The 12553-nt window shown below is 38.1% G+C and overlaps 1 protein-coding gene across 4 annotated transcripts in view; it reads right to left on the bottom strand.

Moving 5' to 3' along the window:
* Positions 1 to 12553, bottom strand: part of BCLAF3 (BCLAF1 and THRAP3 family member 3) — a 56508-nt gene that overhangs the window by 12291 nt on the left and 31664 nt on the right. For all 4 annotated transcript variants that reach the window (XM_045014418.1, XM_045014187.1, XM_045014275.1 and 1 more), the window contains 2 exons: positions 11421 to 11535; positions 2689 to 2784 (listed from right to left, as the gene is read on the bottom strand). In XM_045014418.1, coding sequence (XP_044870353.1) covers positions 2689 to 2784; positions 11421 to 11535 — 211 coding nt within the window. The remainder of the gene's footprint in view (positions 1 to 2688; positions 2785 to 11420; positions 11536 to 12553) is intronic.

Here is a 12553-nt window from a genome sequence, read left to right as displayed (position 1 = left end):
AAGAAAAAATTATATGCAATACAAGAGAAAATTCAATGCAAAAAATAAGTTGATGAAATTTTAGATTAGGAATTTTAAGTCAATAAATCAATATCATTTTTCCCATACCAGCCATAATCCATTTGCTTTTCACACATGCAAAACATAGTGCTGCTGCATATGCTGTTTACCCGTAGTTATACTGAAGCACAAGAGAAGATATTATTGGCTGCAGCACAGGGGTGGACAGCACAAGTTGCGTGCATGAATGCAACAGTGGCTTAAATCTCACCTTTACATTCCCCCAATCCTACACAGAATTCCAAGTTGACATGAATTAAGCCAGACTTCAGGCTGCTTTAAGTTACATCAAGTGCCAACAGACCAAAGGGTTGATATGGGAGGCAGGGATCAGCCTGATATAACAGAACTATCTACTTCCCCTGTGCTGATAATAGACGGGAGGTGCTGACACAGGTGCCATTATGGTAAGGTGTACACCAAAGGATCCCAAATCAATATTCTATGTAATGTAATTTTAGTGTAAGATGACTTTAACCTGTTAACTAAAGTAATACCTAAAAAAAAAAGACTAATGTTATAACACTATGAACTTTATCTTGATGAAAGTTTGTTTTTCTTTTAATCTGGGGGGACTGGTTGGCTAAGTGCATTTAGTAATCGGCTACAGAGCAAGACACCACTAGCCAGGATGAGAGAGCCTGAAAGTCAGTTCTATCTAAGGGTTCCATTGTTTTAAGTATAGTTAAGAATCGGGAAGTCTGAAATTTGAATTTAGGCTTTGATGCCAACTACCTGTATATACTTGGTCATAATAATTCTATCTCAATTTCCCTAGCTGTAAAATGAGGATAATGCATACCTACCTTACACAAGGTTTTTTTTGTTTTTGTTTTTTTTAAATCCTCGCAGCAACCTTGTAAAATATCAAGCATTATTCGGTGGCTTATCTGAAATGTGTTTTGTGGAAGAGGTGGATTAACAGTGATCACATCTCCACCATTCATGTGGCTCATGGAGAAAAGGGATATTCTGGACCATGAGTCAGTGACCTAACTGCCTTATACCAAGGCCACTTTTAAATGAAAAACTAGAAGAGGTTGACCCAGATTTGATCAGCGTTTTCCCATTCTGAATGGACTTAATTGGTGCCATGCACAGCATGCCACTCACAACAGGAAGGAAGAGATACAAGTAATCTTTGTTTTACATTTAATTGATTTTGACCCCAGGGTGCCTTTTACAGTCAAGACACATTGGGAAGCCTCTGCAGTACCCCAGAATTGGGTGATTTTGCTGACGCTCTTACATCTTAGGGTTTCTGTTAGGGTGACCAGATGTCCCGATTTTGAGGGCTTTTTTTTAATATAGGCACCTATTACCCTCTACCCCCGTCCCGATTTTTCACACTTGCCCTCTGGCTACCCTAGTTCCTGTAAACAAAACCTAAAAGCAATACTTATCAGATAGAATAATGAGAAAATATAAAACATAAAAGGATTACTGTTTGGGAGTCTTCATATAGATTTAAGGTAATTTTACATGAAAAATGCAAAAAAATGCAGTAGAAGTGCAACTAAAAATGATGTTTTCTCTTAAACATGGAGAATACTCTGAATTTCTCATGTAGCGTTATGACAATTACAACATTCCACCAGGCTTAATTTCAAAAAAATTTACTGGAACAGTATATAAACAAAATAATGAAATTAGGAATGAATATATTCATGTAAGGTGTTTCCTCATAGGCAGATTTGACAGAATTTGATTTTTTTTTTAAATAAATGGTGACTGATAGTAATGTTTATTTAAGCTCCCCCCCCCCCAATTAGCTATTTAAATTTTCACAGTTGTGGGAAGTTATGGAGAGGGTCAGGAAATAGATATTTAATGACAGTAGATGGTGATTCAAAAAGTTAAAGCTTTATAACTGTTGAAACACAAAATTGTCAACATCATATGTCAAAAAATACAAAGTAAGTATCCTTAAATCAACTTCTGAAGCAGCATTTGTCTTACTTTGCCTATCTGTGAATGTCTATTATTATGGATAGAAATATTTTTGGTGGTTTGTGTGCATATGGTGAAATCAATGTTTACCAACATTTACTGATTAAAACCCTAATGTCTTTCCAAGACTATTTATTGGCCAGATGTTTTAGTAATCTCCCATTTTTTCTGCAATTTTGATTCTAAAATTTGCTTTTTAAGATTTTTTCTCTTCTATTGTCCAACACTAGCCCCATGATCTTGCCACTCCCTCCTTCCTTCCTTGCCCAACTCTCCTTTCAACCTTACTGTTTTGCCATTCTGTTTGCCCTCTCCCTTAATGCTATTTAAAATTACACCCTGAGAAAGTCAGCTCTCTTACCTACCTGGGAGAGTCCAAATTCTAGTAACTTAGTCTTTCAAAATATGATAGTACTCCAGCTGTTACAGGAGGGTCTGGGGGGAGGGGAAAAGGGTGGGAAAGAAGTGGAATTTTCAAACATTCAGTTCTGATACAACTCCCTTCCTACTGAAGTCAAGGCAACCCCCCACTGTTTCAATGGGAACAAAGTTCAGCCAATGCTGACCATTTTTGAACAACTCACCATGTCTGTTTAGGGCAACATGCCTAAATCACAACACCACAGCCTGAAATGAAACCTTATGCAACACATACACTTGGCAAGAGTCAAACAATACCTTAAAGGGTCTTCTGAAGGGTCTTGGATTTTCCAGGTGTCCTCCAAATGGTCTGTGAGTAAAGATGTCATTTGTTTTTGCAACATAATAAGAATTCTAGAAAAATGACACAGATAGTAGTTTAACAATGTTAAAAACAATCATTGCAATGAAACGTACAATTTTTACATGAAGCGAATTTGTACTGTACTTTTTTGGCCTAAGATTATAACTGTGATGGATTAAGTCAGTGAAATTGCAGCAGTGTGTTGCCCATTAAACTGGAGTCCAAGTTGCAGATACTTATTTCAGTTCCCACAGCTGAAAAGACATAGGGCACCACTCCAGAATATGGCCCCTGTGGACTGTAAAGCAGCCAGATCTTTGCAACCGAGGATTACCTTGGTGTGGGGCAGAGAGCCATCAGCTGGAACAGACCCAGAATAGCAGCCTCCTATACCAACCCCTCTTTGAGGGGGAACATGTGGGGGCGGGGGAGAGAAGAGGAACAGGAGTGACGCAACCAGATCTTTGGTGATCCCTGGCTGGCAAATGAGACTACTATTTTTTTTCAGACTTATTACCAGTCAGACATTATGACACTAGAGCAGCCATATGTATTTCTAGCATACTCATTACTGTAATACCCATGCACTGAACAGCACCTTAAGAACTGTGTTAGATTTGTTCATAAGGATGACTACTCTTCATCCTTTCTTGATTGTGGCATGTATCAATATGAGAGGCTCATCTACCCTAGAAACATGCACCATTTCAGAAGCAAGTGACACAACTAAGTGTTGTTGGAACTGTTTGTAACTACAACTGTTGAGTGTGTGTGCATTAAGCAGCCTTAGTTATGTAAAACAGTGCAGTGCCTCCATACGCAGCACTCCTTCCCACCGCTGCTTTACCTGTGCGTTGTGACCCTTTTCCCATAGTTTCAAGCACAGCTGCCAGGAGCTGGTGCATTTTTTAACATATATGACATGTATTATGTCATTTTCATATATAAATCTATCTTCCAGATGCATGTAAAATATAAATACAAATATAAAAGTGTTATAGAAATTGTTTCATGTAGGCAGAGCTTAAATTATGCTAAGTTCTTCTTTTATCAACTGAAAATTCAACTTTTTTTTAATACTTCTTTTAATGATAAATCATTAATACTTTAAAAAGTTTTGAATTTGTTAGGACTACTATTTTCTTCAAAGAGAAATAATTTTTTGATCTTTGAAACAGTTATAGGGGGTATACAGAGGTCCTCCTAGGAATACATCAACATATGTATATATTTGTCTAGTTTTACAACCAGTTAGATAAAAAGCACTGGCAAAGTCAGTACAAACTAAAATTTCATAAAAACAATGACTTGTTGATACTGCACACTGAACGATAAATACAATATTTATATGCCAATTGATTTATTTTATAATTATATGGTTAAAATGGAAAAGCAAGCAATTTTTCAGTAATAGTGTGCAATGATATAAGAATGGCCATACTGGGTCAGACCTAAGGTCCATCTAGCCAAGGGGTCTCAAACTCAAATGACCACGAGGACCACATGAGGACTAGTACATTGGCCCGAGGGCCGCACTACTGACACCTCCCCTCTGCTGCCCTCAGCCCCACCCCTACTCCACCCCTTCCATGAAGCCTCGCCTCTGCTCCGCCTCTTCCCATCCCTTCCCTGCCCTCATTCCAACCCCTTCCCCGACACTGAAGGGGTACATTTAAGCTACTCCTACACCTGATAGGTTTCTAAATTAACTGTGCCAACTCAGGAAAGGGACCTGGACATCCCTGTGATGACCCTGCAGCTGCATATTGAGCAAACAAGAATGCATAAGGAATGGGATAGGGAATACTCTGGAAAATATTATAATGGTACAGCCTCATCTGCAATATTGTGTTCACTGGTTACCCCATCTCAAAAGATATTATTACAGAATTAGAAGGGGTTCAGAAGACGACAAAAATGATTGAGGGCATGGAAAAAATCTTGTGAAGAGAGATTGAAGAGAATGGGACTGTTTTCCTTAGAAAGGAGATTAATAAAAGGCAACATGATAATAGTATATAAAATAATGAGTGGCATAGACAAGATACATCAGGAGCTTCTGTTCTTCCCGTCTCATAATACAAGAATATAGGGGTATTTAATGAAATCAAAAGGTGTCAGCGTTTTGTTTGTAACCAAAATACGTAATTTGAGCATGGAACTCATTGAAGCCAAGACTTACAAAGATTCAAAGAGAGTCTGGACATTTACATGGATAACTAGAATATCTAGAGTTCTCGTTATTAATGCTAACAAAAAGAGTTTTGGAAGGGAGATAAAACATTATGTTTCATGGTTTAAACCAACCTGTAACTAATTAGGTATTAGCATGAAACCTTCATGGAGGAAAGATTACCTTGCACCTACCTCCTATAAGGTTTCTTGCACCTTCCTCTGAAACTACAGTGTGGGGCTACTGTCAGGAGACACTATACTGGACTAAATGGTCCACATATCTGATCTAGTATGGCAACTATGTTAAATTTTGGACCCAAACTACCAGATATTGTCCATTTAACAACAATAGTCAAATTATGGCAACAAAATTGAGCTTACATCAACTTTCTAGTAGGATTTCAGTTGTATCAAGGACAATCATTTTATTATTTTTATATATAAAAACACAACATACTCTCAGGTTTCATGTCATGCAGGATCTTAATATCCGGTATGACCTGCCACTCAGATTTAAATCTTTCAAATATCAGTTGCTTCTTTAATGTCTGTATACGATGCACCTGAACCAACCATTTAATCATAGAGCCAGACAAGCATGATTTAACCATAGAGTATTTTAAATCCCAAATAAACAAAAATTAAGCGGAAATATCCACACAACACCATAAAAACTGGATGTCCAATCTAATTTAAAATATAATTTTAAATAACTTAAAGGATTTATTTCTGTCCTTATTTAAATATTCTTTTAAAAATGCTATTCATAGAGCCTTGCCTACTGGTCATGCTTGCCCTTGGAAACCTGCCCCTCTGGTACAATCTTCTCACTGTATAGTTACATGTCAACAAAAATGAATACACTTAAAAGGAGAGTGGTTATGATTGCGTTTTGTCATTTAAAAAGCATGCGCCTTATGATTGCACGTTGGGACACACCAAACATAAAGGTTAGCCAGACGTTCATTCCACTTGTTCCCCTAAATTTTATGATTTTGCTGATATTATGCTAAACTGCTACAGTTCTTCCACAGAATCCAGGATGAATTCCTTAATCAGCACCAAAATTGAGCCAACTACAAAGATTAATCTGGATGTAATTTATCTGTTGCAGTTTGGGATTTATTTATTTAAAGGTTTAGTTTCTTATTACATGGGACACATGACACAATTTTAGGATTAATTTGTTTTCACAAATTTTTAGCACCTTTTACATTTTTAGATTAAATTCAGGCTATAAACCCATTTTATGACTGTGGGCAGAGCAGGAGTAAAATACAATCACTGCACCAGCACACATACACCTCCACTCTGACCTTTGGTGGGAACTTCTTATTCCATAACATGATCTCAAGTTACACAGCTCAAAGATACTGGCCTATTTTACTCCCATAGTGCAATATATCATGTTTAATTTACTTTTCACAAACACCTAACTCTCAACATTTCATGTTTCTCCCTCCCATATCTGTATTTCCTGTCTATATATCTACATGCATTTTTCCAAGCTGAATCTCACTGAATTATTTTCTCTCTTTTTAATCTCTCTAGGTCACTTCATTATCATATTATTTACCTATTATCTCTTCTTCCCTTGTGGCTATTTGCAACTGCCCATTCACCAAGCACAACTTTTTATTAGTGTCATTAACATATGCTCAGTTCTAGATCATTTATGAAGATATTTGGTTAGACTGGACCTGAACTGAATCAACATCTGTGAACATTCCACAAAATATCTCCTTCAAATCTGACACGCTATTTAATAGTCTTTTTTTTTTTAAATGGTCCTGCCCCCAATTTTGAATCCATGCAACAATATTCATATCCAAGACCACATGAATTTGTTCTGGTAGCAGGATTCTGTGAGTTACTAATGCTTTACTAAGATTCAAATATTAATTTTCCAAATTCCCTTTCCATACTTTTTGAATGACTTGATAAATTAGCAATGCAGTGGATAGTGGATCCATTTCTATACTGCTTACTGCCCATGATTTTGTTGTTCTCTTGATACTTAGTGATTTTTTCTTAACATTTCCTCTATATTTTACTAGAGATAGAATTGATAGTAAATTAATTGCTAGGATCACTATTCATTTTGAAGACCAATACTACCTTTGCTTTTTTTCTAATGATCTGGCACATATCCAGTTTTCATGACATTTCAGAAATATATCATTCATGAGTTTTACAAATTCCCTTAAGAACACAGAATGTCTATTATGCAGACTGGATGATCTTTGTATTCATATTTAATGTACTTTATTTCCTTACTTGCTTTTTGTCAAGAACTTGTATAACATTGTCTCACTTTCTATTTGTGTAAGCTTCTCAGGTTTTCTTGAAGGCAGATCTTTTTAAAAAGAAGTTTAATATTAGAGCTATTTTGGGATCTTTATTTTCATTCAAGTTCTTTAAATAGCTGCTTTCACTCTTCTCTACTGCAGTGCTTTCAAACCCAAGAGATGCCAAACTACTCTAGGGGATCAAGGCCAAAGAGCAGTGGATGCTGAGAAAGTTATATGGCTCTGGATCTACCTTAAAGCACACTGCAAAATTACTCTTAAGCTAAAGCTGCAGGTGGCTCCTTGAAAACAATCTTGCCTCCCTGCTCCTGCTGCAGCCTGTAATTCTGTGATTGATGCTCACTTTTACAGAGATAAGGCTTAAGCTACAGCCTATCAGGCAAAGTTCTTCTCCCCTGGCACTCGGCTCAGCTACAAGAATATCTGCCACCCAGCCACACTGATACACCCCATGAATGGCTATCTTAGCAGTATACAGTGAGTGGGGAAATAGTAAGAGGGAGCAAAATGAAAAGAAACATTTTAAAAAAGGCAAAAAAACATATAGAAGAAGAGAGAAGATGGACGGAGAAAGGAAGCACAAGTGTGCCAGGGCAAGACAAGGGCTAAAAAGGATGCTCATCTGCTAATCTGTCAGAACTGGGAGCTCTGACTAATAAAGACTGGTAAAAAATGTTCTAGTGCTATCCCTAAAAGCCCTTTTAATCTCTTTAAAACATTTGGCCAGCTCATTCTAATTTTTGCTGATATATTTATTGTCAACTCTGAGGCAAGAATCCTGTCTTCAAACTGGCTAGCACATGGCTGGCTCTCTCTCCTTCAGGATGCCCTGCATTATTCAGTAGCTGTTCTTTCAGAGCTGCTGTTGCTTCTTACTCAGCAACTCTTCATTACTGGAACTTGTAAGTGTCAAGGCAAAGGCATTTTCTGCTGTCCAAGAACTCCCTTGTTTGCAGTTTCCTGTTAAATGTCAGGCTAAAGTTTTCACTGCACCCTTGGTAGACACAATGCATTAACTCAGTTCCCACTTTGAACCAACTCCCTTCTGATTTGCATTGAGTTTGTTAACCGCTAAGCTGGGCTTTCACAGTTTCAAATGCAAAATTTCAATTTTAGTTCTGAATGAAGTATTATTCACGTCCTGTCCTAAACTGTTCTGTAGCATTGTCAGAGCTGTTAGAGAGTTGCCATATTACATCCCCAAAGCAACTGCATTTCAGTGTTGGTGAACTAATTGTGGATAATAAAAACAAACTTTGGTAGACTAAGGAAAAGTTTGATGAACCCATGGAAGTTTGACATTAAAATATTGACTAGATGTGTCAAGACATTAAATAAGAAAGACCACAAATTACATGTCTCCTATCTAGTTTCTTTTATTTATTCTGCATGCACCAAAACAGTCCCTTGAAAACTCAGGAAGTTGAGGCTTTAGTTCAATTTACACTGTACTTATTTCAACAAAAGTTTCTTTGCATGCCTTTGCTGCTCTAACTCTGTTAACTTACAGTCACTCATTTATCTGAGGGTATTTCAATACTCAAACAGTTATAGTGGCACGGCTGCAGCTGCACCCCTGGGGCACTTCAATGTAGACACTACTTATGCTGACGGGAGAAGTTCTCCCACTGGTATAGTTAATCCACCTCTCTGAGAGGAGGTAGCTAGGCTGACAGAAGAATTCTTCTATATACCTAGTGTGATCTACACCAGGGATAACTCAGGGGTTTGGATCTTTCACACCCCTAAGAGACATAGCTATACTGATGCAAGTTCCCAGTGTAGACCAGTCCTTAGTAAACACTTGAAAACAGACTAAGTTTATTTGTAGAGAAACTGTCCAGAGGGAACATGCATTTATTTCTAATTATTGCAGGTCAGCATTGGACTCGCGGTAATCATTTTGCCCAGTTTAATATACACATTTTATTTTAAAAAGACTCATTATGGAGATGTTAGTAAAGGCCCCATCTAAATTTGGTGAATTACAAATCTAGAGTAACATGAGCTTTTTCACTACGTGAATTTTAAGTCTGTCCAATTATTTCTATTCTCTGAATTTTTTTCTTATGCATTTCCTAGAATATTTCTAGTAACTAAAATGTAATCTCTCTGCAGAGGAGGGTACTTAATTTAAGCAAGATGTGCACTTTGTCCTTTGGTCAGCCACTGGAGTGTGTGGGCTGGCTCTCTGTTCCTGTGTTTTTCATCCAAAACTTCAGATGAGTCATTCAGTAATAAACCCTTTGATCTGTGCTTTAGGTGGGAGTATTTTATGAAGTAAGGGAACATATAGTACATCACCAAATGTCTTTGAATACAGGCTGCAATCAATACAAGTTTTAATTTAATAGTTCCCCATGATCTATTGAAATTGCAAAAAAAACAGGAGTACTTGTGGCACCTTAAAGACTAACAAATTTATTGTAGCATGAGCTTTCGTGAGCTAAAGCTCACTTCTTCGGATGCATAGAATGGAACACACAGACAGGAGATATTTATACATACAGAGAACATGAAAAGGTGGAAGTATGCATACCAACAGGCAGAGTCTAATCAATTGAGATGAGCTATCATTAGCAGGAGGAAAAAAAACTTTTTGAAGTGATAATTAAGATGGCCCATAGAAGGTGTGAGGAGAACTTAACATAGGGAAATAGATTCAATTGGTGTAATGACCCAACCATTCCCAGTCTTTATTTAGACCACAGTTAATGGTATCTAGTTTGCATATTAATTCAAGTTCAGCAGTCTCTCTTTGGAGTCTGTTTTTGAAGTTTTTTTGTTGCAAAATTGCCACCTTCAAGTCTGTCACTGAGTGGTTAGGAAGGTTGAAGTGTTCTCCCACTGGTTTTTGAATGTTATGATTCCTGATGTCAGATTTGTGTCCATTTATTCTTTTGCGTAGAGACTGTCCGGTTTGGCCAATGTACATGGCAGAGGGGCATTGCTGGCACATGATGGCATATATCACGTTGGTAGATGTGCAGGTGTACGAGCCCCTGATGGTCTGTCTGATGTGATTAGGTCCTGTGATGGTGTCACTTGAATGGATATGTGGACAGAGCTGGCATCGGGCTTTATTGCAAGGATAGGTTCCTGGGTTAGTGTTTATGTTGTATGGTGTGCGGTTGCTGGTGAGTATTTGCTTCAGGTTGGGAGGCTGTCTATAAGCAAGGACTGGCCTGTCTCCCAAGATCTGTGAGAGTGAGGGATCATCTTTAAGGATAGGTTGTAAATCTTTGATGATGCGCTGGAGAGGTTTTAGTTGGGGGCTGTAGGTGATGGCTAGTGGTGTTCTGTTATTTTCTTTTTTAGGCCTGTCCTGTAGTAGGTGGCTTCTGGGTACTCTTCTGGCTCTGTCAATCTGTTTTTTCACTTCAGCAGGTGGGTATTGTAGGTTTAAGAATGCTTGATAGAGATCTTGTAGGTGTTTATCTCTGTCCGAGGGATTGGAGCAAATACGGTTGTATCTTAGAGCTTGGCTGTAGACAATGGATCGTGTGGTGTGTCCGGGATGGAAGCTGGAGGCATGTAAGTAAGTATAGCGGTCAGTGGGTTTCCGGTATAGGGTGGTATTTATGTGACCATCGTTTATTAGCACAGTAGTGTCTAGGAAATGGACCGCTTGTGTGGATTGGTCTAGGCTTTGAAATTGCAAAGTCATTCAGCACCCAGAATTACAATGACCTGCTCTCATTATCCTGTGTTAGAAACTCATCTCCCCATTTCCTGACTATCCTAAAAATGTTCTGACTCCACTGTAAATAGTTCCAAGTCTAAATCAAACAGTGTTCCAATTCCCAAAAACCATCTCCATGCTAGGGAAATAAAAAGCCCATACAAGTTGCTTAGGAGTGGTAATAGGTATCAAGAGGCAGAAAAATCAAGATTTTAAATCAGAATGTCAAGATTCATGCAAGCCAATACCTTTTTGTATACTATGTAACAGTTGTAACATTTGAAAAAGTTCATATGCAGCAGAGTTTACCCATGACCAGTAAACTTTAGTACTATTCAGATGTAATTTAACACAGGTAAATCTTATGATGTAACAAATCATCTTTTGAATCTTAACGTGACAAGGGATCAAGAGACTTAAAATTCACGTCAGCCCAGCCAACACAGCACAATTTTAAATCTGAGTATAAGGGAAACAGAAGAGAAAGACACAGAAAGGGATCTATTTCACTTCAACTTACCATGTGAGGTTTCCTAATAAATTTCCTGAAAGGTGGTTTTAGGAATCTTATAGGTTTTTGGAATCCATCAATTTGAGAGTTCTGTAATTTTAAAAAGCTACCATTGTGCTCATTCCTGATTGGATACAGAAAATGAAAAAGGAATGAAAACTAAGCCAGCAATATTTAAAAACTAAGCTATTTTAAAAGTTTAACATATTTTTTAATACTTGTACATAATTTAAACTGGCAGATTAATTGACAAATTACTAGTGGTCCATTTTCACTGTCGAAACAAAAGTTAAATGAAATTATCATTGCATTCTGGTACACAGATTAATAAACAGACAAGCTAGTGATTCTCAGTGCTTTCTTTAAATCCTCATCATACAACTGAAAATCTTTGTACAAATGATTCAATGATGCATGTGCTTGACTATCCCTGCCCTCTGCTGGCTGGAATATGTTAGACCTACTTTTAATTATTTTACAGCTTGAACTTGTCTCAGCCTAGTGTGGCTGTCCAACAAAGCTCTATGTCTTAGTGTTCTTATAAAATGGAGAGTTCTATTAGTTTAAATGGAAGAAGTCTGCATTTTTGGAGCTAAAGATCACAAGTTCTATTCCTCATACCACATTCAGTACACAGTGTGACATCCTGCCTCTATTTATGTACCACTGATAGGATTTTCAAAAGCATGTAAGGGCCTGTCCACACAGTACAGCACTGATGCAGCTGTGCTGCTGCAGCACATCTGGTGAAGATGCTCAATGCCAACGGGAGAGAGCTCTCCCGCCTGTTCTACAACAACTCTTTTTCTGCATATCCAGTAGATTAAAAGCCCCAGCTGGCATTAGGGGGTAGCAAGCAGGGCAACTGCCTGGGGCCCCATGCCACAGGGGGCCCGCAAAGCTAAGTTGCTCAAGCTTTGGCTTCAGCCCAGGACTGTGTGGCTCGGGCTTCAGCCCCAGGCCCCAGTGAGTCTAACACCGGCCCTGCTCTCTGGTTTATTTTGGCGGACCCCCTGAAACCTGCTTGTGGCCCCCCAGTGGCTGAAAACCATTGCTGAATACAACATACTCTTAGCACCCTGGATTAAGAGACAAGAACAAATTTTGAAGGTGGAATTTTAAAAATCTGGTTTTGACCAATG

The sequence above is a fragment of the Mauremys mutica genome, chromosome 1 (assembly GCF_020497125.1).
Source record: "Mauremys mutica isolate MM-2020 ecotype Southern chromosome 1, ASM2049712v1, whole genome shotgun sequence".
Taxonomy (NCBI): domain Eukaryota; kingdom Metazoa; phylum Chordata; order Testudines; family Geoemydidae; genus Mauremys; species Mauremys mutica.
Note: the sequence above shows the minus strand (reverse complement) of the source record. Positions and strands in the feature narration are given on the sequence as shown.